The sequence below is a fragment of the Chelonoidis abingdonii genome, chromosome 15 (genome assembly GCF_003597395.2).
Source record: "Chelonoidis abingdonii isolate Lonesome George chromosome 15, CheloAbing_2.0, whole genome shotgun sequence".
NCBI lineage: Eukaryota > Metazoa > Chordata > Testudines > Testudinidae > Chelonoidis > Chelonoidis abingdonii.
In genome coordinates this window covers 26,567,094-26,594,976 of record NC_133783.1, presented here as the reverse complement: position 1 = coordinate 26,594,976, position 27,883 = coordinate 26,567,094, and the positions used below count along the sequence as shown (strand labels likewise).

Here is a 27,883-nt window from a genome sequence, read left to right as displayed (position 1 = left end):
AGGATGAAGCAGGTTGTCAAGACAGTGGTTCTGTGCCTGGCCCTGAGTCTAGGAAGATGTGATGAAGAAGTAACCCCAGACAACTCAGTCAACCAAGCTGCCCCAGAAGAATCATTCTTAGCAGACTGGGGCATTGGGACTATCAGAGATGGCTTTGAAACCGTTAATGGCTATTTTGACTCTTTTTTAGAGCTGCTAGGAGGAAAAAATGGGATTTGTCAGTACAGATGTAGATATGGTAAGTGGCTTCTTTCCTTTCCATAGGGCCCTGTGGGTTCAGGCACCTGTCCTGTGAATTGGTGCACCTATTTCAGGCCTAACAGTAACAGTTCTTACTGGCAAGATATTGGTGATCAGTTTTCGGTTTGAGCCAGAAGATGGGAAGGGCAAATGCAACAGAAATTCTCTGGAGACACAAATCTTGTACATTTTGTATTTGTTTCTAGGACTTCTAACTGAATTCTGCACATTGCTCTCCCAGCACTGTCCACACTCCATTAGTTTTCTAAATTAATACTAATGGAGTCTTTGGCACTGCCTTTTTAACTCTCTGCTTCCCCCTCAGAATTCTTGGTGGGTTTTTTTCCTGACCTTTTTCCTTTCAAACTCCCCTTTGCTTGTTTTTAAACTTACAGCCTTTCCCCTGAGCTATGATGGATTTTGTTCATGACACTTACACTGATAGAGAATTCCTTAAAACAAAGGGGAACTCTGTCTCTAACACTGAATTAGCACATCAGAAACTAACTGCGGGAGGGTAGAATTCAACCCTGGCTGATAACTAAGCCTAGTATATTGACACCACAGTGGGGAAGCTTGTTCTTCCCCTACCTGGAACTGCCAAAGGCCAATTTGCCCTGCCCTGAAGATTATGGGCTTCCCTAAAGGGTAAAGACTCCTCTGGACTTTTTTGCTACTTGGGAATAACAGGAGAGAAGAGAACATGGGTGTCTTAACACATGGCAGTTCTCAGTCATTTAGGGCTCCAAACCAGGGGACAACTCTTCAGCAGAGGGGACCAACCCTGCTCCCCCCTCCCACCCCCAAATAAGGGACCAACCCCTAGTACACTTTGGGCTCAAAACACTAAGTAAGAAAAGACTTTGTATAACGCAGTGATGCTGTTTGCTTCTCTAACATGTATCAAGTTTATATGCTTAGATTCAGCCATTCTGAGGTCAGAACAACAGCAGGTCAGTATAGGACAGATATAACTCTGATTTGCCCCTCATCATCCAGGGAACTTTCAGAATTAGCATCTTTCACAAGGAAGCTTCCTTTCCCTCCCACGCCAGTTTGGTTAGACAGCCAAGCCTTTACAGTCACAAGGAGTAAGGGGGTCTTTCTGGCTCTCGCTGTACAAATCTATCAGCTTAAAAGGTGGAGTTTCTAAATGACTCACACAAGCAGCAGACCAGGCTGGCTGCAGCAGTCTCTGCAGTCATCAGAGTTTAATTATTCAGCAGTTCTTTAGTTCTAAGATTAGTAATAATGAGGGGAGGAGGGAGCGAGAGAACTGGAAGGTAAATAAGATCTATTGTCACTATTACAAGAACCTTTAACACTCAGGCTGTTCCAGACAGTTGCTGTGTCTTAGGCTTTCAGGTTTTTTGGTTGGTTTGTTTGATTGTTTTAGAGTACAAGTCAGAATGTATTCAAGGATGCTTTCACCAACCGACATTTTAGACTACAACAGACCTCTGGGAAATCAGTTGCCCTACTTATGCTGAAGAACATAGGAGATGTGTCACAAGGAAGGTCTTACCTCTAAAGACTGTAGGGGGAAAAGAATCTGGCAGGCAACCTGCCAACAAGCTGAGGCCAGGGCTTTGTGACAGTGCCTGTGGGTCTGATGAACCATAAGAAGAGCTCTTGTGTGACAGGGGACAGCTGTAACTGCCACTATCCAGGCAAGTGCTTAAATGTACTGGAACAGACAACAGTTATATTCAGATTAGGTGTCACAAAGCCTTATGGTTCCAGTCCTGTAGTGTCAGTGTACCCAGGGCCAGCTCCAGGGGTTTTGCTGCCCCAAGCGCCCCCCCCCCCCCTTCCCCAAGCTGCGATTGCAATCTGCAGCAATTCAGTGGGAGGTCCTTTGCTCCGAGTGGGAGTGAGGGGCCCTCCGCCGAATTGCCGCCAAATACCTGAAAGTGCGGCCCCGCTCCGGAGTTCCGCCCCAAACACCTGCTTGATAAGCTGGTACCTGGAGCCGGCCCTGAGTGTACCCAAGAGTCCCAACTACTTCAAGAGGCGTTTCAAATAGTAGGAAAGCAGTTTAGGACCTGATCCTGTATAACAAGGGACCTAATTCCCCTCACACAGGTGTCTCCATTTATTCTCACACAGGAGAATCAGAAGAAAACCCTTTGACATAAATGGAGATACCCTGGTAAGTGAAATGAGAATCAGGTGCCCACAGAACAGAAAGCAGCTCAAATGCCTGGGGAGCATATTTCTTGTTAAAATAATTATCCCCATTTAAGTTATGTTAAACAATTGTTAGCTTTGATAAAGGCTCAAGATCCCCTGCAAGGTGGAGAGAAGACATTCCCTTGTTAAGGTCTTTTATGCCTCCTCCAGAAGAGGAATCACAGAAGTGCTGGAGGGAGACCTGAGGAGCCCCATGTTAAAAATTCTGCCCCCACTGCAAAGGGAAGATTGCAGTGAGATCCTTGCCTGACAGGTTCCCCCTCTGCTTCCCAGGATTACCTAAACCACTGGCTCAGAAAGATTTCCAAAGAGCAAAATTTTGGCTTTGAAATGGACCAAACGGTAGTTATTTAAAATACCCCAGCCTTCTGTACCCAGAAGTGCCCTGTGAGGTTTTGGCACTCAAACATCAATACCTCCCATTCAAGAATTCACACTGGATATTTGCTGTATTACCCCTAACTCTATCTACTTGTCAGGAACAAATCCAGCAAGAAGAGCAGAGGTATGTTTGCTACATGATGTAACCTCCCTCCTTGTTTGTAGTCATGAGAAAGTATTTGTTTTCCCAGTTAAACAAGCAAGTAGATTCCTTCTTCACTCTTCTCCCTGCTAGCATGTGTTCTCCTGTGACAAGTGATTAGTCACAGGCTAAAGTGGAAATTAGCAAAGTCCCTTGTTGAAATATTGGCAGCACATCCTGGAGGTTTTTGATGATCCATGCAGTCCTACAGTATTTGTCCATGCTTGCGCCCTCAAGTCAAGCATTTGAAGTTGCAGGCTAGGGGAAAAATCCAGAATGTGACATAAAATGAATTTGTTCACAGGAAGAATAAATGCAGAATCCCTTGACCTAGGGCAGCCATCTGCAACTGCATCAGGAATTAAAGATCTGGTCTCTTCTTCCCAGGGCAAACTGTTACAAACTCTACCCACTGCTCTCTTTTTCAGCCTACTAATGCTGCTAATAGTCTATATTGCTGAAATGAAGGTCAGGACTTACTGGTAATGGTCATATCCATCTTATGCTGATGAGAGAGTTTCATTCTCTCTGCAGTTGGAATCTCCCTTCTCCTGGCTGCCAGCTGACATGGTTCTTAGTGGATTTCTCACCAGCAGAGGGCTGTAGGGTGGGGGACTGGGAATTCACAATGTGACATGTAACCCAAAAGGAGGGGTGGGGAGTGGGGGTTGTTATGTTTATGTGGTTGTTTGCTGAAAAATATTGGGAAGGATAGTAAGGTATTTCTTTAAGAAAGTCAATGGTGAAAAAGGAAGAGCCACACTCTCAGGCATTCAAGCAAAAGTGGGCTAAAAATAAAAATTCTTTGGACAGTTTCCCCCAGTTTCAGATGTCAGGCTCTGTGGATGGGCAGGCAAGCAGGATTTGCAGCATTTTGCCGCACATTGCCTCCTTTTCAGAGTTGGTCCAAGGGACCCATTTTAACACTTAAGAGCTCTAGAAGTTATGATTTCCAGTGCAGTGCTGAATGGGTCTGTGTAAAAATTAGGGTGCCCAGACAGCAAATGTGAAAAATTGGGTTGAGGGGGGGTAATAGGCGTCTATATAAGACAAAGCCTCAAATATCAGGACTGTCCCCATAAAATCAGGACAGCTGGTCACCCTAGTAAAAATGGGCAGTGTAATCTAATGTGGCTTGAGTATCCAATGCTAGGGAGCCCATTGCTGGCCCAAGTCTCTGATGAAAGAAATAAACAGCAGGTAAAATTTTAACTCCACTGTGGAGGGCTCTATTACCAACATTTACACAGAAGTGGATATCCCTCCTCTTTACTACTTGAATATAGCCCAGGTGGAACATGTGGAAGAGATTGGGGGGCTCAGGAGGTCTGAGGCAGCTGGAATACCAAGTCCTGTCCCTGAGAAGGATTCAGGCAAGAGGCCTGAGCCTGGGAATGTGACCTGGCGGCCCAGAGCTAGGAATAGTAGCTAGACTCAGCCCAGACTCAATTGAGTTAGAGAGCCGGGGGACTCATATTTAGGTCCATTTACAACAGACTGGTAACTGTCCAGGAGGAGGACTGGACCAGGTTGTAAACACTGGAATCCAGCAATGCCATAGCCCTTTATAAAGAGTTAGTGAGGGAGGAACAACCAGGTCCTCAGGGAGTGTTGTACTGTCTTTCACTTGATCTGAAAAGAGCAGTTTTGCCTCTCTTCTGAAGGCAAGCGATTAGGTGGATGAGGGTCCTCTGTTCAGTGAAGCTGGGATGCCTATAGAAGGCTGTATTTAACACCCTCGTCGTATAATGTTTCTTTGCCTATGGCAAACCAAAAGCAAAGAACATGTGCTTACTTCTAAGTTCGACACCCCTGCAATCTCTCATCCTTAACTTTTCACATTTCTCCATCCTTCAAGGGAAGGCTCCAATGCCCAGACCGAACTACAAGCCACAAGAGCCCAATGGCTGCAGCTCCTACTTCCTTGGTCTCAAGGTACCAGAAAGTGTATGTACTGCTGCTAACACCTAGTTCCCCCATGAAATAATTCACTAACCGGAATAATCAACTTAAAAAAATAGTTAAGAATCTGGTCTAGCTAGGACATGTGCTATTGGTATGATAACTATTGTATTTTTTTCTTGGCTGCAGCCAACTCTAAGCGGTATCCTCACCTTTCCAAAGATTGCTGTGATAGTCAGTCATATATTTAAAATTTTTTATTAAAGTAAATGTTTGAAATGAAATACACACAGGTTGAGAGGGACGGTACTGTACATCTGGGGTCAGGCTTGAATTATGGGTAGTTACAGCTATTATTTGCAAGGATGAAAAGATACCTACATATTGCATAACCGGCATAGACCCAGATTGGGGGTGTAAGGGTTTTTAAAGTGTCAGTGGATAAGTGGGCTCAGGTACGCCACCCGTGGAATGAATAAGGAGTCCAAGTCAGTATCGGTGGAGCAGATAGGTACATGGATGGGGTGCGTCTCTAAATTGTCTGCGTGGGTCTGCCAAGGAGATAGCTGTCTGCGATGGCAAGGGAAGAAAAATGTAACTTTAAGTAACCATTTAATTTACTATCTGATTTGCTAACCAGCAGAGCAATCATTTCCCAAATGTTGGTGGCTGCTGCTTTTGGTGGATGAATAATCCTGTCAGACTACATGTACGGATGCATGATACAAAACTCCAATTGTCTTAGTATTTATTGGAGGATAAAGTCTTCCTAGCAGATAAATTTAGGAGAAGCAAGTGCTTGCATCAGGGAAGCAGTTCAGAAGGTAGGTGGCAACCCGTGCATTAGCTACGGAGCGCTGGTGCAATAGAAGCCACTCACTGGAAACCCAGATAAGTAGGGAACATTCAGTGCAAGGCAGTCAGTTTCTCAAAGCTTAGAGATAAATGGCAATGCCTGATGTTTCCTGCAAAGCCTATTTACAGGTGTGAATTGGTGTTTGCTCTCATAAATCTCCTACTATGCAGCCCTTTGGTCCCTTTCTACAGCTCCCCGGCTCAATATTGAGTACTAAATTCAACTCATTTCCAGGCTTTGTATCTTGGTTATTTTTAAAGCAATTAATGAAATCAAAAGTTAATCTATATCAGGGGTAAGCAACCTATGGCATGCGTGTCGAAGGTGGCACGCAAGCTGATTTTCAGTGGCACACTCAATGCCTGGGTCCTGGCCACCAGTCCAGGGGGCTCTGCATTTTAATTTAATTTTAAATGGAGCTGCTTAAACATTTTAAAAGTTTTATTTACTTTACATACAACACTAGTTTAGTTATATATTATAGACTTATAGAAAGAGACCTTCTAAAAACATTAAAATGTATGTCTGGCACGTGAAACCTTAAAGTAGAGTGAATAAATAAAGATTCAGCACACCACTTCTGAAAGGTTGCTGACCCCTGATCTATAGCATAAGAATGGTTCCTTGAAGAGCCTCTATAAGAGCTGGCCTGGCTAATTAGCCAATTTCTGTTCCCACCAGGGTCTGCACCAATTAAGATTATGTTAAAAAAAATCCCTATTTTTGAAGTTATTTTAGTTCCTTAAACTGGATATCACCACAAACCTCTTTAGAGGCTTCTGTCGTCATCTGCATGCATGTGTATTCATGACTGTTAGAAGCAAGGAGAGGAAACTAGACCCCTACATTAGGGACAAGGAAGAGAAACAGTTTCTAATAAGTAATTTAGAAAATAAGGACGTCATTCCCACCTTGATATGAACAGGCCCATGTGTAACTCTCGTGCCTATTACACGCACACTAATGGGAGAGTATAAACCAAAAATCCAGAAAGTGTATTTGTTCTTGACCTTACAGCTCTGTTTGTTACAACTACGGGATTAACACTGGAATTGTATAGCAGAAGCTTTGGGTCAAGGAACAGCATTTGGTGGTTTGGGGAAAGAGGGGCATCACCACCATTGGAGAGGAGTGTACCCTTCACTAAGTACAATGCCTGAGCAGTGCTGTCTTCCCTTTCTCTTCCTCTGCATCCAGTTGGATTTAGGCATTCCTGCCATGACTAAGTGCTGTAACCAGCTGGATGTTTGTTACGACACCTGTGGAGCCAACAAATACCGTTGTGATGCTAAGTTCCGCTGGTGTCTCCACTCCATCTGCTCAGACCTCAAACGGAGTCTTGGTTTTGTCTCCAAGGTTGAAGGTGAGTTTTGCACCTAGGCCACTCTTGTGGGAGGCAGGTGGCTCCAGCACCATTTTCCAGAGGAGCAGTAGCAAGAGATCCTTTTCCTACAACACAGCAGCAGGTTTTTGCTGTGACTGCAATAGGACATTGCCGCTCAGCTGTGGCAGTGCAATCACATGTGAAATACACTTAGACCAAAAGGCTGAGCTAGCCCTAACTTTTGCCTGAACATTGCCTCCCTCCTCTCTAACGCAGACCTGTCCCAGACCATTACCTAATGTGCTCTTATGTTTGAAGTTTTATTTTTAAAATATTAATAAACAGCCCCAAGCCATTCATTTTTACCTTAGGTGGCTCTGAAAATCCCACCCTATGGGGATGATCAGTTCTTACTACTTTCCAATGGGAATTGGGTGTTTAAATCCCTTAGCCATATTTAAAAGGCTCAATGTTAAGTTTTAGAAAGGGGATAATTTTTCCACAGTATTTAACTTTTATGACAAAAGGTTCTTATTAACATATTATGTTTATAAGCCCCAATTTCAAGATTCAAACTCTCTCAACCATTCTTGAAAGGCTGCCACCTCTTCTTTATTAATGTTTACATCCAAGTAAAGCCACTGTGGGGGAGGGGACATGGAGAATGTGATACCGTAGAGAGTAGTGCCACTGAAATGCCAACATCCACCCAGCTTGTCTTCTCTTAATCTTGAAATGGAGATAAAAATCATCTCCCAGCTGCCCCAATGTCTGAGAAACAGAGGTTGGCTGAAAAGCAATTGGCTGAAGCTAAATACAGATTCTTCTTCGAGTGCTTGCTCATATCAATTCCAATTAGGTGTGCGTGAACCATGTGCATGTTCGCCAGAAGATTTTTACCCTAGCAACACTCAGTGGGTCGGCTGGGTCGCCCCCTGGAGTGGCGCCACTAAGGCGATGAATATATACCTCTGCTGACCCAACTGCCCTTCAGTTCCTTCTTACTGCCCGTGTCAGTCGTTGGAACAGTGGAACGCGGCTTAGCTGATCTCCACTTCCCTAGCTACTCGTACTTCCTTATTAACAGTTGTGTATATAGTTATAGAAACAACTACAACTATAGAGACTATAATATATTTAGTGTATATAGTAGCGAGGGGATCGGGGATTAGCCCCTTCCCCCCACCCTGTACCGGGGCTCATGCCTGGGCCACAGGGCTTCAAACCGTGCTCGGCTTGCAATAAGCTGAGGCCAACGGGAGATCCCCACAGCTCCTGCCTTAAGTGCCTTGGGGAATACCATCTCTCAGATAAGTGCCGGATCTGTAAGGCCTTTAAGCTGAGGACGAAGAAAGATCGAGACTTTCGCCTCAAACAGCTCTTGATGGAGGTAACTCTTAGTCCAACGCCCTCAGCACTGAGTGCTGAACAGTCTGTATAAGCGAGAAGCGCTCTTTCGGCTCCGGATCACCCCGGTACCGCTAAGGCACCTCGGCACCGACCGTCGCCAGCACCGATGTCAGCTCGGCACCGTTCCCTGTCACTGGGGGTCAAGAAGCATAAGACTCCCACTGCTTCAGTGCCGCCTGCACCACAGTTGAAGCACCCGCCTAAATCGGACCGCCCGGCGCCAACACCTGCCGTGGCGCCGCCAGCTTCAGCACCGTCAAGTCCGGTGCCTGAAAGCTCCCCAGCACATGCTGTGGTTGAGCTCACTATCCCGTCCACCCCTGAGACCTTCTCCACGGCAACAGATTTGATTGCAATGACAGAGTCTGCACTGCCTCAACCCCCAGCACCGCCGGTGCGGGTTATTCAGTCTATTGGCAAGCCTGCCCTGCTGAGGCCACCCTCTGTCAGCACCACTGAGAGGCACCGATCAAGATCTCGATCCCACCAGCGTTATTGGTCCCGTTGCCGCTCCCGGTCCCGAAGCCGTTTGCAGTCCCAGCACTGCTCTCCATCATGGTACCGGTCGCACTCGCAGCACTGCTCAGCGTCCCGTTCGCCGGCCTGGCACTCCCGGTACCAATCCAGCTCCCGGCACTGCACCTCTCGCAGCCGCTCCAGGCGACGAGCCTCAAGATCCCGGTCGATGTCCCGGCACCGTCGCAGGTCCCAGTCTCATTCACAGTACTGTTATGACGCCCGACACCACTCCCCGGTGCCACACCGAGAGAGATCATCGAGAGACATGGTCCCTTTTCAGGGTTTCTCAGTTCCTCCTTGGCCATCTAGACACACACCTCAGTGTCATCTCACGCGGACAGTGCTTCCTATGCACAGGACCGTTACTCAGATGTGCCCAGCCAAGTCTTCCAGGAGACCCAAGGTCAAGAAAAAGGACCTCACTGAACTGGTGGAAGTCACCTGCCCTCGTCTGCGCAGGGATGCCTTTCCACCCGCCTCAGCCTTCAATAGCCCTGATCATGGACCCGTCATCTCTGGGTTGAGGAGCCCACCTCGAGGATCTCTGCACCCAAGGCCTTTGGTCAGCTCAAGAACTGACCTTGCACATCAATGTACGGGAGCTGAGGGCAGTCCGCCTCGCGTGCCAGGTGTTTCAAGAGCATATACAAGGCTGTTGTGTCTCAGTGTTCAGAGACAACACAACAGCCATGTTTTACATAAACAAGCAGGGCAGCGCACGTTCCTCCCCTGTTTGTCAGGAAGCCATCCAGCTCTGGGACTTTTGCATAGCCCACTCAATCGACCTGGTAGCGTCTTTTCTCCCAGGGGTTCAGAACACTCTGGCGGATCACCTCAGCAGATCCTTCCTGTCTCACGAGTGCTCGATTCGCCTGGACATTATCCATTCTGTTTTCCAGAAGTAGGGTTCTCCCCACATACACCTCTTTGCCTCCTGCGAGAACAGGAAATGCCATGTGTTCTGCTCCTTCCAGGGTCACTCCCCAGGCTCCCTATCAGACGCATTCCTGATACCGTGGACGAGACATCTCCTTTCCACCATTCCCGCTGGTCCACAGGGGGGTCCTCAAGCTCTGCAGAGACAGATCCCACCTGATCTTGATTGCTGTAGCGTGGCCGAGGCAACACTGGTACACCATGTCGCTCGACCTCTCGCTGGCCGACCCAATCCCCCTACCTCTTTGGCCAGATCTCATAACTCAGGACCATGGCAGACTTCACCACCACTCAGACCTGCAGTGTCTTCACCTAACAGCATGGTGGCTGCATGGTTAAGCCAGTCCGAGCTATGTGCTCTGCCTCAGTACAAGTATTCCTGGGTAGTAGGAAACCTTCCAGTAGGTTAACGTATATAGCCAAGTGGAGGCGTTTCTCCTGCTGGTGCGAGCAGCGTAATGCTGTTCCTACCATCTTGGAGTACCTCTGGTCCCTAAAACAACAAGGCCTAGCTGTTTCATCAATAAAGGTGCACTTGGCGGCCATCTCTGCCTTCCATCCAGGGGAGAACGGCCGCTCAGTCTTCTCTAACCCCATGGTTTTGAGGTTCCTCAAGGGCTTGGAATGTTTATACCCACAGGTCCGCCGCTCCGCCCCAACCTGGGACCTCAACCTTGTTCTAGCTAAACTTATGGCTGCTCCCTTTGAGCCGCTGGCAACCTGCTCGCTGCTGTACCTGTCCTGGAAGACAGCATTCCTCGTAGCCATTACATCGGCCAGATTAGTCTCCGAACTTTGGGCTCTCACGGTTGACCCCCCGTATACAGTGTTTCACAAGGACAAGGTACAACTGCGACCACATCCGGCCTTCCTCCCTAAAGTGGTATCGGCCTTCCATATCAACCAAGATATCTTCCTTCCGGTCTTCTTCCCGAAGCCACACTCTTCACACTGAGAGCAGCAACTGCACTCCCTAGACGTCCGTAGAGCTCTCGCTTTTTATATTGAGCGAACAAAGCCCTTTTGTAAAACACCCCAACTCTTTGTCACGGTAGCAGATCGAATGAAGGGCCTACCTGTCTCCTCCCAGAGGATTTCATCTTGGGTGATGTCGTGCATCCACACGTGCTATGACTTGGCTCATGTTCCAATGAGCCACCTCACCGCACATTCTACTAGGGCTCACGCTTCATCTGCCGCCTTCCTGGCTCATGTACCCATCCAGGAGATATGTCGTGCAGCTACCTGGTCCTCGGTCTACACCTTTGCATCACATTACGCATTGGTACAACAGTCCAGAGATGACATGGCATTTGGCTCAACAGTTCTACATTCTGTGACATCTCACTCCGACCTCACCACCCAAGTAAGGCTTGGGAGTCACCTAATTGGAATCGATATGAGCAAGCACTCGAAGAAAAGACGGTTACTCACCTTTGTAACTGTTCTTCTTCGAGTGCTTGCTCATATTGATTCCAATTAGGTGTGCGCGCGCCACGTGCACGTTCGTCGGAAGACTTTTTACCCTAGCAACACTTGGTGGGTCGGCTTGGTGCCCCCTGGAGTGGTGCCGCTATGGCACTGGATATATACCTCTGCTGACCCAGCCACCCCTCAATTCCTTCTTACCGCCCGTGTCGGTCGTTGGAATAGTGGAGTGTGGCTTAGCTGACCTCCACTTCCCTAGCTACTCGTAGTTCTCTTGTTCATTATTGTGTAGATAGTTGTAAACTTTTTATATAGTTATACTTAGTGTAATGTAGTTAAGAGAGGTTCGGGGATTAGCCCCTTCCCCGCACCCGGTGCCGGGGCGCATGCCCAGTTCACTGGGTTTCAAACCGTGCTCGGCCTATCACAAGCCGATGCCGACAGGAGATCCACACGACTCCTGTCTGAAGTGCCTCGGGGAATCAGACCTGACAGCTAAGTGTCACATTTGCAAGGCTTTTAAGCCACGAACAAAAAAGGAGCGGGACTTCAGACTTAAACAGCTCCTCATGGAGGCGGCTCTCACCCCTTCACCTTCGGCACCGAGCACTGGTCAATCGGCAGGCAGAAGTGCCTCCTCGGCACTGGACCGCGCTAGTACTGCCAAGGCCTGTCGGCAGGCCGTCGCCGGCACCGAAGTCAGCTCCACACCGCTCCCTCTCCCCCAGGTCGAGAAAGACTAAGACTCCTGCTGCTTCTGTGCCGCCTGCACCGCAGCCAGAGAGCTCGTCTAAGTTGGCTCGCCCGGTGCCACCACCCGCCGCAGCACCGACAACGTTGGCACCGTCGATTCCAGTCCCACAAGGGCCATCGAGTCTGGCACCTGTTAGCTCCCCGGCGTCCCCCTCCGGCCGCGGTAGAGCTTACTATCCCATCCACGCCGGAGACGTTCTCAATGGTAAGGGATCTGATTGCCATGACAGAGTCGACGCTGCCTCTACCCCCGGCACCGCCGGTGTGGGTAACACAGTCTATAGGCAAGCCAGCCTTGATAAGACCACCTTCTGTTGGCACAGCGGACCCGCACCGTTCACGGTCCCGCAGACGTTCTAGGTCCCAACGCCGCTCGCAGTCCTGGCACCGTTCTTCCCCTTCGGTACCGGTCGCACTCGTGGCACTGGTCAGTATCCCGTTCACCGGCCTGCTACTCTCGGCACTGTTCCAGCTCCCGGCATCATTCCAGGCACTGCGACTCCCGTAGCCGCTCCCGACATCAAGCCTCGAGATCTCGGTCAACCTCCTGGCACTGCTCCGGTCGCAGGTCCCCGATCTCGTTCCCGGTACCGGTATGCCTCCCAGTACCAGTCTCCGGTGCCGAGTAGAGCAAGGTCCGCTAGAGACAAGAACTCTGTCCAGGGCTTCTCTGCTCCTCCATGGCCATCCAGACACACTTCAGTGTTGTCCCACGCGGACTGCTCTTATGCTCAGGACCGCGATTCTGATGTGCCCACTGGAGTCTTTCAAGAGTCCCAGACCAGGACCAAGGCCCACATCAGTGGTCCTTCTGGACACCTTGGGTATACCACCAGGCCCAAGGTGCTCCAGTTGTTCCGTCTCACTCTGCTCCATCAGAGCACCAAGTGCCAAAGGCAACAGCTAGCCGTCCCTCTCCGGCTGGTACAGAGGAAGCACTAGTCCACCCACTGGTCTCCCTGATCCCACTGGAGCAGGAGGTTGCCCAAGAGCAAGAGGCCACACAGGACCCACTCATCCCCGGCATCTCCTCTTCCTCTTCTCCAGATAAGGCGGTGGCAGAAGCATCCTCCTTGGACCCTCCTCCAATCGATCTGAGAGCCCATCAGGACCTCCTCAGGAGGGTAGCACTCAATATGAACCTCCAGGTGGAGGAGGTCCCAGAGGTAGAGGACCCGGTAGTGAGCATTCTGTCGGCGGATACCCCCACCAGAGTGGCCCTACCATTTATTTGGACCATCCAAGCCAATGCCGACACTATATGGCAATCTCCAGCCTCTATCCCTCCTGCGGCCAGGGGAGTCGAGCGTAAATACATGGTACCCTCTAGGGGGTACGAGTATTTGTATGTCCATCCTCCTCCCTGCTCACTAGTCGTTCAGTCCGTTAATGAGAGGGAGAGCCATGGCCAACAGGCGCCAGCCCGAAGTCGAAAGAGGTTAGGCGAATGGACCTGCTCGGCCGCAAAGTGTACTCAGCAGGCGCTCTACAGCTCTGGGTGGCAAATCAACAAGTCCTGCTCAGCTGCTATAATTACAACACCTGGGCGGAGGTGGGTAGGTTTACGGAGCTACTCCCTCAAGACTCCCACCAAGAGTTTGCTGCCTTCTTGGAGGAAGGGAAAAAGGTGGCCAGAACTTCCCTCCAGGCCTCACTAAATGCAGCTGATTCAGCAGCCAGGACTCTGGCCTTGGGTGTTGCCATGAGACGCATCTCATGGCTGCAGGTTTCCAACCTCCCACCGGAGCTGCAGTATACCATCCAGGACTTGCCATTTGATGGTAAAGGTCTTTTCTCGGAAAAGACTCACCCTAGACTGCAAAGCCTGAAGGACAATAGGTCATAATGCGTTCTCTAGACATGCATATGCCAGTGACCCAATGCAGGCCTTTCCGTCCCCAGCCTCACCGCCTGTACTTTGTGTCTAGACACAGACAAGACTTTGGCAGGTGGCGCGGACAAGGTGGGCGTAGACGTCAGTCAGGACCCCAAGGGGGGCCACAACCAAGGTCCCTCGAAATGACCAGCGGGACCAAAGTCCAACTTTTGAAGGTGCGCCCGAGGGTGGCATACCAGTTACAGGCCAGGATCCTTTTCCTCCCTTCTCCAACAGTCTCTCCTACTTCCTCCCGGCGTGGTCCCAGTTAACTTCAGATCGCTGGGTCCTACACATGGTGGAATATGGATACCACCTCCAATTCATTTCAGCCTTGCCCTCCAACCCCATCCCTCTTCAGGGACCCCTCTCATGAGCAATTTCTCTTGCAAGAGGTGCGGACGCTCCTCGCCATGGGAGCGATAGAGGAGGTACCAAAGGATGAAAAGGGCAAGGGGTTTTACTCCCATTATTTCCTAATCCCCAAGTCAGAGGGAGGTCTCAGACCTATCCCTAGACCTGCGAGGACTCAACCAGTTTATGATAAAGTTGAAGTTCCGTATGGTATCCCTGGGGACCATTATCCCGTCCTTGGATCCTGGAGACTGGTATGCTGCCCTCGATATGAAGGACGCGTACTTTCACATCGCCATCTTTCCTCCGCACAGGAGGTACCTTCTCTTCATAGCTGACCGTCAGCACTTCCAGTTTACAGTCCTGCCCTTTGGCCTTTCTACGGCCTCAAGGGTATTTACAAAGTGTATGGCCGTAGTCGCCGCATCTCTCTGCCAACGTCGGATACATGTTTTTCCGTATCTGGACGATTGGCTCATCTAAGGAGCCTCCGAGACACAAGTCACTCAGCATGTGGGCATCGTCAAGGACCTATCCACACGTCTAGGCCTGATGATCAATATGGAGAAATCCACTCTGGTTCCCACGCAGAGGTTAGACTTCATAGGAGCTACCCTGGACTCCAATCTAGCCAAAGCCTACTTACCACAGCCGCGGTTTCAGGCAATGGCAACAATCATCCGAGGTCTACAGAATTTCCTGACGACCTCGGCTTGCACTTGTCTCGGTCTCCTAGGTCATATGGCTGCCTGCACGTTCGTGACCAAATACGCCAGACTCTGCCTCCGTCCTCTCCAAACTTGGCTCAACTCGGTATACCGCCCGGGCAGGGACCCAATAGACACAATAGTCATCATTCCCCCGAGCACTCTAGGCTCCGTAGACTGGTGGCTGATTCCCTCCCTGCTGTGTGCAGGGCTGCCGTTCCATCCACCCCAACCCTCAATGTCCCTGACGACAGACGCGTCATCTCTCAGCTGGGGTGCTCACCGTGGACGCCTTCGTACTCAAGGCCTCTGGTCATCTCAGGAACTGACACTACACATAAATGTCCGAGAGCTGAAAGCAGTCCGCCTGGCATGCCAGGCGTTCCAGCCACATTTACAAGGCCGTTGTGTCTCAGTGTTTACAGACCACACAGTAGCCATGTATTACATAAACAAACAGGGAGGGACTCGATCATCCCCCCTTTGTCAGGAGACCATCTGACTCTGGGACTTTTGCATCGCCCACTCGATAGACCTGGTAGCGTCCTTTCTCCCAGGGGTTCGGAACACTCTGACGGATCAACTGAGCAGGTCCTTCCTGTGCCATGAGTGGTCGATACGCCCAGATGTTATTCATTCAGTTTTCCAGAAGTGGGGATTTCCCCACATAGACCTGTTCGCTTCCCACGCGAACAGGAAATGCCAGATGTTCTGCTCCTTCCAGGGTCTTTCACCGGGATCGATCTCGGACGCATTCCTAATGCCGTGGAAAAACCGGCTGCTCTATGGCTTCCCACCATTCCCGCTGGTTCACAAGGTCCTGCTCAAACTCCACAGGGACAGAGCGCGCCTAATCATGATCGCTCCAGCGTGGCCCAGGCAACACTGGTACACCACGCTGCTCGACCTGTTGATAGCCAACCCAATTACCCTGCCACTCCACCCAGACCTCATAACTCAGGACCATGGCAGTCTTCGGCATCCAGACCTGAAGGCCCTTCACCTTACGGTGTGGCTGCTGCGTGGCTAAAGCAGTCGGAGTTGCGTTGCTCTGCCTCAGTACAACAAGTACTCCTGGGTAGCAGGAAGCCTTCCACTTGGTCAACGTATCTGGCCAAGTGGAAGCGTTTCTCCTGTTGGTGCGGAATGCAGAATGTTACTCCCACTGAGGTCTCGATTCCTACCATCTTGGACTACTTCTTGTCTCTTAAGCAGCAGGGCCTGGTGGTATCTTCATTGAGGGTGCACTTGGCGGCCATCTCTACCTTCTGCCCAGGGGAGAGTGGCCGCTCCGTGTTCTCGCACCCTATAGTTACTAGATTTCTCAAGGGCCTGGAACACCTATACCCCCAAGTACGCTGCCCCGCCTCGCCCCTCCCCAACATGGGACCTCAACCTGGTTCTAACCAGACTTATGTCTGCCCCATTTGAGCCGTTGGCAACATGCTCGTTGCTATACCTGTCCTGGAAGACAGCTTTTCTCGTAGCCATTACATCGGCCAGATGAGTTTCCGAGCTTCGTGCTCTCACAGTGAGCACCGTATACTGTGTTTCACAAGGACAAGGTGCAGTTGTGACCACACCCGGCATTCCTCCCTAAGGTGGTTTCTGCCTTTCATGTTAACCAGGACATTTTTCTCCCGGTCTTCTTCCCGAAGCCACACTCATCACGACGGGAGCAACAATTGCACTCCCTTGACATCCGTAGAGCGCTCGCATTTTATATCGAGCGGACAAAACCGTTTTGTAAAATGCCCCAGCTCTTCTTCACAGTGGCGGACAGAATGAAGGGTCTCCCTATCTCATCCCAGAGAATGTCATCTTGGGTGACGGCGTGCATCCGTACTTGTTATGATTTGGTTCACGTTCCCTCGAGCCACCTCACCGTGCACTCTACCAGGGCTCGGGCTTCATCTGCCGCCTTCCTAGCTCGTGTACCTATCCAGGAGATATGTCATGCAGCTACCTGGTTTTCGGTCCACACCTTCGCTTCACATTATGCTCTGGTTCAACAGTCCAGAGATGATGCAGCCTTTGGCTCAGCAGTTTTGTATTCTGCAACATCTCACTCTGACCCCACCACCTAGGTAAGGCTTGGGACTCACCCAATTGGAATCGATATGAGCAAGCACTCGAAGAAGAAAAGACGGTTACTCACCTTTGTAACTGTTGTTCTTTGAGACGTGTTGCTCATATCCATTCCAAACCCGCCCTCCTTCTCCACTGTTGGAGTAGCCGGCAAGAAGGAACTGAAAGGCGGTTGGGTCGGCAGGGGTATATATTCACCGCCATAATGGCGCCACTCCAGGGGGCGACCCAGCCGACCCACCTAGTGTTGCTAGAGTAAAAATCTTCCGGTGAACGTGCACGGGGCGTGCGCACACCTAATTGGAATGGATATGAGCAAATCAAGTGACAGTTACAGGCACATCTCAGTGGCTTGAGTGTATATCACCTTCCTAGAATGGTGGAGTTTAAATTAGAAACACAGTACATGCAGCTTTCCTCCTCCTCCTGCCAGCAAACCTCACGTGGCTTATGAGAGGGGAGGCCAGGGCTACATTTGAAATTAGATGGACCTAGCTACATAATTCAGGGCTGTGAAAAAGTGTCACGCCCTGTGCAACATAGTTAGGTCAACCTAACTTCTACTGCAGACAGAGCTAGGTTTAAGGGGGGGGGGGGAGAGGGGGACAAACAACTCTTCCATCAACCTAGCTATGACCTCTCAGAGAGATGAATTAACTACAATGGAAAACCCCTTCCATTGACACAGGCCCTAAACTACAGTGGCACAGCTTTGGTGCTGCTATAGCGTAGATAAATCCCTAGCATGCTAGCCACAGGAGGCTCATTGAATTGGGAAGGGAGGGAAGCACTATGCTTCAGCACCTGCTCCTGAAATACCTCTGAGTGTGCCTCTTCATATCACTGGGCCTCCTTCGTGGTAGTGCCACATGGCAGGTGTTCACAGTCCCCATATTAATATTCCCCAGACTTTTCTAGTGCAGTTGTCCAGAATATGCTTCTGTGTGACTGCCAAAGACTTTAAAATTGTTTGCTGAAACCAAACTTCCTTAATAAATGTTCTTAATCAAAAGATTAACAACTTTTGTAATATGACTAAATTACGAAACACTGGTGCTTTCACAATTCACTGCTAAGAAGTCCAGTAAATTAGGTTCTTGCTACCTCCATGTCCATCTTGTTGTTTTGCTTATATTAAAAAAAAAAATTAAAATCCTGAGCTCTCATGAATGACTGTTTATCAGTTCCTGAACCTTTCTCTGATTTTGTTCAAATTTGGTAGAGAAATTTGAACCCTGTCTCAGAAGTAGCCTACCAATTTTGAGGCTGATATGACCATTTTTGTGAATTTCAGGAGGTGACCAAAAGTAGAAATATTTAATAGGAAAACAGCTGCAAATGTAGCCAGGAATCAGCTCCTGGAACTTTAATACAATACAGTCAATATCAACAGAGCAGGGACAATTTGAGGAGCAGTAAGTTATTGTGACTTCACCTCTATTGTGAGTGTGTATCTGATAGTCAAGGCAATGGACAGTCTAGTGGTCCTGTTGGGCTAATTGCACTACTTGGGCACCCAATAGTGACAGTGGCCAGAAAGGCCTTGAGTCATCTTCAGTTAGCCCAGAGACTTCATCCTTTCCTCTCTGATGCAGATTCAGCCACAGTGTCACACCCTTCATCATATCCAGGCTAGACGGCTGCAGTTCACCTTACTTGGGACTGTTGGCAAAGGCCACATGGAAGCCCCAGTTCATTATACTGGGACCCAGCCGCTAAGTGAAATGAATTGGTAGGGCACATTTCAACAAAGGACTGCACTGATTCCTGATCCAATTCTGGATCTAGTTCAAGGTGCTAATCCTGACCTGTGAGGCAATTAATAGTTGAAACCTAAATGTCTTAGTGACAACTTCTCCCGCCGCCATCCAACAAGGCGTATGCGACAGTTATGGACACTGAAGCTTGTGGTTATCGAGATGAAATTCCTGTGGGCTGCAGACAAAGTATTCTGAGTGGAGGGTATCCATGCTGTGGAGCTCCCTGGCACCAGAAAACAACCACATAAAAACAAGCATGCATGGGGTTATAGATGAAGATGAGAGAATTTGGTTCTCTTTGGCAGAATCAATGTGAACCTTCCTTTCTCTGTAGTGCTTAGATACTTCAGCCAAAGGCATATTAAAAACACAGATTTATATAGGACTAAGTATCCTTTGTGGTTAAACAAATTAAAAAAAAAAACCCACCACCACAATAATCTAATTCAGAAAGGTAGTGAGAGAGCGGTTTGAGTCTAGGAATGAGTGAAGCCGCCATGAAGGGAGCTCAGCATTAAAAGGCATCACAAATGTGGTTTGAAAACTGGTTTGGAGGAGAGTGCTTGGAACTGGCCTAAGCAGAGGGTAGGTTGCTAGCAGGAGTGAAATCAAAAATGGGAAAGAGACAAATGGAGCAGTTTGGAAAGACGATTGGAAGGAGTGTAAGGATTTGGCAGGGGTTAGTGCTCCTGCGATTGGAATAACCCTGTGTCATATTAATGAACAAAAGGAAAATTGGCAAATCTGGTGGGATCAGTGGGCAGGAAGGGGCACTCTTGGAGCTGAGATGCAGAGAGATGAGCGGAGAAACACCCGTTCTGAGCATAGATTTGGACTGCTTAGCGGCTGAGTTGCAGTGTAGCATGGTAGACCCCTTGCTTCCCCTTGTGGACTGTGATGCAAGCAGCAATCTCTGCCCCTGGGGCAGGGCTGGCCCACAACATTTTGGCACCTGAGGCGGGAAGCAAGCATTTGGAAAGAGGGTGCTCATCTTATTTGTGCACATATATTCCAGAACAGCCTTTGGAGTTGATCCTACTGAAATGTATCCTGAAAGGGCTTTCAGTTCATCACCTAAATAACTCGCATCAATAGCGCTCATGTCATCATGTGTCAACACTGTCTCTAGTGCCCTGCACTGCTGGTGTACATCATCTTCAGGTATGGTGAGGAGTTTTAGAATATCATACAACATCCCAAATATACTGGTGTGGGCCCTGAGCTGCATGAAATGTTCAGCGGACTGTATTGCACAATCTAGCACCTGGTTAAAGAATTCAACTTGAGTTGTTTGCGGGGTCTCACATGGAATTATCCCGTGCCTCTTCTTCAGTGATTCTTGTGCTCTTGAATGGGTGGGAAAATAGCTTCAATATGAAGTTCCTCTGCCAACTTCTGTGCATTCTTCAGAATGTTTTGAAATCCCTCATCTGACTGGTAAGACTGTAGGTATGACTTTGCTTTATCCAGTCATTCCATTGGTCCAGATATATCAAGGTCAACACCTTGGAGTCTCTTGCTTACAACATTTATTTCAAAACAGTATGTCATGCCACAACACTAAGCCACACAGAAATTTGAAGTTATGTATGTTTCTGATGATTCCATTTCCTTCTGCCATTGTTCTCCCATGAACAGTTCCTACCCTAGAATTATCCTTCATAATGGCAACTATGGCATCCGCTATCTTCCCAAATTGGTGTTTGATAGTGTTTATCGCTTCCACTCAACTTTCCCATTGTGTGGCACTCAGTGGTTTCAGTGTCAGAGAGGATGTTCCCAGATGTTGCTTCAAAATTTGTCATCAGTGAGTTGATTCAGAGAAAAATACATAGATATTTCGAATTACATTAAAAAAATTCACCAGCCTCACTAGAAGCTGATGCTGTATCACTGACCACCAAGCTCAATGAATGAGAACTGCATGAGACAAAATAAGCTCAAAGATTTAATGCTCGGATCCGTGTCTGCACTCCTCTGTTCTTTCCTCCCATGTTGGCACCATTATTGTAGCCCTGACCTCTCATGTCAGCTATTGCAATTCCCGTATTTTCCAGCTTTTTAAGCTTTTGACATACCAGCTCCTGTAGTATCATCAATGTCAATAAATTCTAGAAAATGCTCTCTGACAGTCGCCATTGCAGGCAGGACCAGCTCCAGGCACCAGCGAAGGAAGCAGGTGCTTGGGGCGGCCAATGGAAAGGGGTGGCACATCCGGGTCTTTGGCAGCAATTCGGCGGCGGGTCCGTCAGTCCCTTTCTCTCTTTGAGCTGCCACCAAAGTGCCACCAAAAAGAGGAAGAGAGGGAGTGAAGGCCCCGCCACCGAATTCCTGCTGCTGAAGGAAGCAGCGCAATTGAGCTGCTGCCAAAGTGCCGCCAATTGACTTCATCTTTTTTTTTTTCTTCGCTTCACCGCTTGAGGCCACAAAAAAGCGGGAGCTGGCCCTGATTGGAGGGACATTTGTAACAACAGAACCTAGTGAAAAATGCACCATTAAAGTCATTTGTTCCGTATAGTTGATGTCAGGTGTGCAGTCCAGAATAACAGAGTAATATTTTGCTGACTTCAGATCTGCCACAATCTTCTGTTTGACTTTTGTTGCCAGTAACTTTATGGTCCCATTTTGAATGGCTTTTCCAAGGTGATGGTGTGTGTACATTTCTTGAGTGGTGACCCTTCTTAGATGCTCCTGGAGTACAGCATCAAACTCAGCCATCAGTTCCACAATTTTAAGGAAGTTTTCATTGTTTGGCACATACAGCTGATCTGAAGTGCCATGCAGTGCTAGGTTTTGGGTAGCAAGCATTCTTACAATGGGAATGAGCCTTTTCAGAACATTTTGCCAGTAAAGAAACTCTGATGCAATCTTCTCTTGATGATAATCATCTACGGTGGCTGTTAACCTTAGTCTCATCTCAAGCTTCTTCCACCTATGGAATGCTCTCTGGTGATTTGCTGCCTTTTCATAGCATGCCAGATTTCTAGCTAGATTTTTCCAGTCCTTTGTTCCTGTAGAACCCAATGTGGCTGGAACATTAGACTGGAAGAGTTTGCAACAAAAACAGTATGCAGCATTCTGGGTTTTTGAGTACATAAGCCATGGCCTCACCACTTTGTCACCAATTGGGGATTTCACGCCAGTAATGTGTTGGATGGAAACTTCTATTTTCATTGTCTTTGAGGAACATGAAGTTTTTCCACTTGCTGTGGCCCATCAGAACAAGGAAGTCCCTCAGGCTACTGCTCAAGTGGGTCCACAGTCCTGGATCATCTAGACTTAAGGAACTAAACTCAGCAGTAGCTGTTTCTTGCGCCTCCATCACACTCTTCTCTGATCTACACTTTTCTTCAGGAATGTGCATGGTTACACCCATTGGAGATATAGCTGCTGCAGTAGCTGCCAAGTCACCTGCACTCTGTGTAACTGGAAGATCAGGCATCTCCTCACTGGGGCCGGAAGGCTCACTGTGAACATTTGTGTCTGTATCTCAGGAGAGCTCCTTCCTGCTTAGATAGAAAGCAAAGGAAACTTTTCTTTCTTTTTCTGAATGCCATCCCAGGGGCCATTTTCTTCTTTCCCTCATGACTGCTGTTCTGTGCCAGCTGTAGTGGCTCTCACTCAATTGAAGGGGACAAATAAGCAGGCTGGTAGCAGGGCCTGAGTGAGGGAAGATACCAGTGTCTTCAGGGCCTAACTGGCTTCCGTTACTTCAGTTGAGTGCCTGTTCTCCTCAAGTGGGTTCAGGGAAGCAGCAGGAAACAAGAAGCTCCCTGAGAAGCTGGTGTTAATCAGTCCAGGCTCCTGGGGGTGCTAGACAGATACATAAGAGGCTCCTCCTCTCTCTCCCTTCAGCTCCTACTACTTTCTGTTATTCCCTCTCACCCTTTTTCCTGCCTGCCTGTTATGTCTCTTGTGCCCTCCTTCCTCCAGCACAGCACTCCACTGTCTCTATGCATCTAGAGCAGAGAGAATACATATGCATCAGCAGCAGACAATTTTCGACACTCTGGGTCTTGGTGCCCCCCTTCCCCCCCAGTCTGGCACTTGAGACAACTGACTCAGTTCACCTCATGGTAAGGCCAGCCCTGCCCTGGAGACCTGTGCTTGCAACCGACACTTCCACAATCCCTAGCTCCACAAGTAGCTCAGAAGTTACTGTGAACAGCCCTCCTCAGTCAGAGGTCACAAGATATGAGGTTCTGAGTGATTGAGGGAGTTTATGGGGACAGGGGGAGGAAAAGATGTGGGAGAATTTCCCCCCCCCCCCCAAGGTTACTGACTATGCAGATCCAAATTTATTAGGACAGGTGTTAATACCTCTGCCTATCTTTTGGTCATTTTCTCTAGTGACTGAGCCCAGCACTTTGGCAGTGTAGCTATATTGATGTACCGTACTGGGCTGGCCAAACACTCTGAATATGGACGCTGGTTTGGCAGCATAACTTGCTCCAGCCCCTCACTGCATGAAACAAGCTACACAGGTAAAAGTGCAGTTTTGTCAGTATAACTGTCTACAGCTGTGCTGGAAGAAGTCCATAGTGTAGACCTGTCCTCTGAAAAGCCTGTTTAACCCTTTTGTCTTGCACGGTGGGTTCTGCCAGTGACACACTCACTGCCATTAATGGGCACTACTCATCAAGGATTTTGAAAGGGACATGGTCAAGGGTGACAGGGCCAACTCTAGACATCCAGATCCCAGGTCAGTTATTATTACATCCTTCCCACACCAATGTTGGAGCACAGCATGGAAAACAGTGTCTTCCATTCTTCTATCAATCATTTGCTGCTGTTTCCATTTGGTCTATGGGATTGAGATAGATTAAGAACCCTTAGCAGGGAGAGCAGAATAAAGTTTCTCTTGGGTGCCCTGGTTTCCTCACACCTATTAGTATCCCCTTAACAGCTTCTGTGTGTTGCCATCTGAAGTACATGCCCCAAATATGCCCAGTGCTGCCTTCTGATGTTGGTGGAAACAAGAGATCCAAGAAATCACCAACCAGCAGCTTACCAACCAATGCCCATATCAAAAAGTTACATTTAGTGTTTTCAGTGATCCCCCAGACAAGGGCTACAACAGTGGTAAAAATCCCACATTCTCAACTGGGAACTCACCTGCAGCAAATCCCAGAGAAAGCCAACTCTCAGGATTTCAATGCTCCAATGGCCCTTATTTTTAAACACGGATGATTTACAATGTAGAGATTATTAAAGAGAGCAGTGTAATGTGTACAATGAAGGGTACAAGACATCAAAAGTTAAGCCTGCCAACTGAAGGACAGTCCTTTAAAACAAGTTTCAGAGTGGTAGCTGTGTTAGTCTGTATAAGCAAAAACAACGAGTCGTTGTTGTGGCACCTTAGAGACTAACATTTATTTGGGCATAAAACAGTATTTATACAACATTGAACCCTTTAGCGAGTCTAACCCATGATGTGCTCCTTAAAGTGTTTCATATCCCAGCATTTCTCACAAATGGTATGCAGCCTCCCTCGCTGGGTCCCCATGTGCAGCCAGCCAGCAATGATGTGGTTAAGGGGTCACTAATTTGTTTTTCATACCTAACACCTAATTAAGATGAATGGGGAAGTTCATACTTGAGTGCTGCTATTGCAGAGTTGAAAAACAGTGCCTCCCTCCATTGGTTTCCTGTCTCATCAGGATGATTAAACATTTGTAGAGAAGTACCAAAGATGGGCACAGCAACAAGTTAAAGAGAACAAAGAGAGTCTAGGCCTGAAGATCTTATTGCTGAGGTGCCCCCGAAGCTCCTTCTTATCTTCAAGGGTCAACACAAACCCTACCTACAACTCTGCTTTTGTCAGTTTTGATAGCCCTTTATCAGAGAGTTCTGTTTGAGCACCTCTGCTGGCTGAACGTGGCCTGAAAGGCCATGATTACACCTTCCCCTCAAGGGCCTCACTAGTTACTCCACTGACAGCTTTTAAACATAGCAAGTGACTCTGTTGCATGTCTGTTAATATTTAGAATAACTCCACTCAGTCTTTAAATGGAGCCGTTGAGGGTCTGCTTTAAGTCCTACTCATCTCCTTCTGTTCTGTGCCAGGTTCTTCAGGTGCTCAGCTCAGTGGTGTAGCCAGGTGGAGGGAACAGGGGTCTTTGGCGGCAGGACCTCCACTTGCTCCACAGGTATCCTGCGGCAATGAGGCTTCAGTGCCGCTTAAGCGAGTGAAGGTCCTGTTGCTGAAGTGCCACCGAAGACCTGGAGCGCTGCCTTATCAGTAAAAGCACTGCAGCAGGTGGTGCCTTCTTCCCCCCCCCCCCCACTCCCAGGTGAGTAAGATTAAAAAGGCACCACTTGTGCTCGGTGAGGGAGCGGCTGCTGCCCTGCTCCCCCCATAGCTATGCTCTCAGCTCCCTTTTCCTGGGCACAAGTCCTCAGGGTTCCTTCATAAAATAAAAGCAGTCAACCAAAATGATATCCTCCCCTCCTGGGGTAATCACTACAGGAGCTCACTGCTCTCTTCAGGACCTTCCCTAGGCTCTTCTCACAGCCCCTTTCTAGGGGTTGCCTCTCTGCAGCTCCCCTGTTATCCTTGAACTGGGGTGTTGCCCTGCCCCTCATTAGAGACAACCTGGGTTAACCTGCCTACTCATCAGGGGAGCAGGGCTACTTCACTTAAAGGGCCAGCCACTCTGTGTCATCTTTCCTCACAATCAGTTCACATTACTACTCCTCCCTATATACCTGATTCAAAGCCCAAATCATAGAATATCAGGGTTGGAAGGGACCTCAAGAGGTCATCTAGTCCAACCCCTTGCTCAAAGCAGGTCCAATCCCCAGACAGATTTTTACCCCCATTCTGTACATGGCCCCCTCAAGGACTGAACTTACAACCCTGGGTTTAGCAGGCCAATGTTCAAACCAGTGAGCTATCCCTCCCCCCATGAAGTGAATAGAAAGACTCCCATTGACTTCAATGGATTTGGCCTAGTCTACACTAGGACTTTTCCTTGATTACAGCCATCGGTGGCCTACAGCCTGAGTAAACCCCAATCGGCCGCAATTTGCACCAAGACAGTTTAGCCTGGTTTCAAGCAAGGGTAAGCTCCACCAATGCTTTACTTGATTGCACTAGGGGTTGCACAAGCACAGCTGAATCTGTGGTATTGTCTACACTTGAAAGACAATGCAGATTAGGCTGTGAATTTAAAGCACAACAGTTACTGGTGAATAACTCCATGTGTAGACATACTCTAGTTCTCCTCCCAGTCTCAGCTTGTGCTTTCTATTAAGTGTCCCTGGAACAATCTCCCTTTTCTCACCTGTCAGCCATCATCTCTTTCACATCCCTTATTGCAATTCACCTCTTCAAATGAGTCATCCCCACTCCTGAACTGTTGCCCTGTGTCTCCTCTTGTGTTTTACTTAGATTTAAGTGCTCAAAGGCAGGGAATGTTTCTCTCTCTCTCTCACTGTATGTGTGTGTGTGTATATATATATATATATGGTCCTATACATTTTATACTCATATCCCCAAACCCAATTAAGTAAAACAAGAGAAGAGATTCTCTGGGGAGCTCTGAGGTAACAACGAGGGCAGAGGGGATCAGGAAGGCTGTCCCAGGTGGCAGGAGTTACAGTGGCAGAACTGCAGAGAAATGGCCAGAGGAGCTCTAAGGGGACTAGAGAGAGAAGGCCATGGGGTAGGACTATTACCAAGTCTGTTTCTGAACTGATTTTATTGTCTTTAGCCCATCAGGGAAAATGACCACCCTGTGGAGTTTAGTATTAACTCATTTATCTACCTGGCTGGGGAATTCAATGGTGAGCCTTTTGTTAGAGTTGCCAATCCTGAAGAACTGTCCTGGAGTCTCCAGGAATTAAATATTAATCTAAAAGATGTCATGTGACGAAACCTCCAGGAATACATCCAACCAAAACTGGCAACCCTAACTCCAGGCTGTTTGACATTTTAACTACTGTGTCATCTGGCTCTGCTCAGAGCAGGTGTAGATAACACCCATGTCAAATGCTGATGACCACTGGCACCTGTTTACATTATTGCTCCCACTGTGAGGGTGATATAGCCATGTGAGAAACAGCATAGAGATAAAAGCTTAGTTGGATGTGGTCAAATGGAGGGGCTGAGAAGTAGGGAAGAGTTGATGCAGGAACTCACTTGTTATGTCACCATACGCAAAGAGCATAACGCACTTTCAACAAGAAAAAACAAAAGGAAAGTCTCTCTAAGAGCGAGCACAGCTGTTAGATACTGGACTGCAGCAACACGGGAACAAAATGGCTCCTAAATCCAGCCGACAGCGAGAAATAGAACTATACACAAAGGACATTGCAGTACCCCACACAATCCACACTGGTTTGGAGGTCAGTCCTGGCACTATTTTAACCAGCAATGAAAGGGTGAGACCACTGCTGACATGCCTGTTCTCTTCCCTCCTGACAGCTTGTGAATCTGTAGCAGATACAGTGTTTAATACTGTCTGGACTCTGGGCTGCCGACCCTTCATGAACAGCCAAAGAAGTGCCTGCATTTGTAATGAGGAAGAGAAAGAGGAACTTTGAAGAGCACAGCCCTCTGGCCAGAGATGACCTCATGCATTCCATCTCTGATGCAGTTCTTTAGCAAGCCATTTTCCATCAGCCCTCTGAACTGGAGAAGTTATGATCGTATGGGGCAGGAGGAGCAGATTTTTGCACTGTGTATAATGCATCAGTTACAGCTTTGGGGTGGAGGGGTGCTGTCAGAGGCAGTGACAACTACTGCCCACCTCAGCTCCAATCTAACAGCCCCATCTCTTTCCAGGTGTATCACTGTGGGTTATTTTAATGCCAATTTTCTATTGAGACCAATTAAGATGAGTAAACAGAATGCAATGCAGACAGTAATAAGTAGTTTCTGCAGCAGATATACACATGTATAACAACTCTCTCTCTCTCTCTCCCTGAATCACTGATACACCCTGAAAAACAAGTTTTCCCCACTAGCCATCAAAGTTCCAGTCACAAATTACATCTTTTAAATAAATTAT

General features: G+C 48.3%; 1 protein-coding gene across 1 annotated transcript; it reads left to right on the top strand.

The window, feature by feature from the left end:
* Positions 1 to 3: 3 nt before the first annotated feature.
* PLA2G12B (phospholipase A2 group XIIB) lies at positions 4 to 27,883 on the top strand. Its single transcript, XM_032765888.2, has 4 exons — positions 4 to 238; positions 4,815 to 4,903; positions 6,912 to 7,077; positions 27,298 to 27,883. Exons 1-4 carry the CDS (start codon positions 4 to 6, stop codon positions 27,414 to 27,416), a joined length of 609 nt encoding a protein of 202 aa, XP_032621779.1. The 3' UTR covers positions 27,417 to 27,883.

Excerpts from the sequence above, each read along its gene's own strand:
- PLA2G12B (XM_032765888.2), top strand. The coding sequence starts at position 4 with ATGAAGCAGGTTGTCAAGACAGTGGTTCTGTGCCTGGCCCTGAGTCTA. Across the intron at positions 239-4,814 it reads TCAGTACAGATGTAGATATG|GGAAGGCTCCAATGCCCAGA; the intron begins GTAAGTGGCTTC and ends CCATCCTTCAAG. Across the intron at positions 4,904-6,911 it reads GTCTCAAGGTACCAGAAAGT|TTGGATTTAGGCATTCCTGC; the intron begins GTATGTACTGCT and ends CTCTGCATCCAG.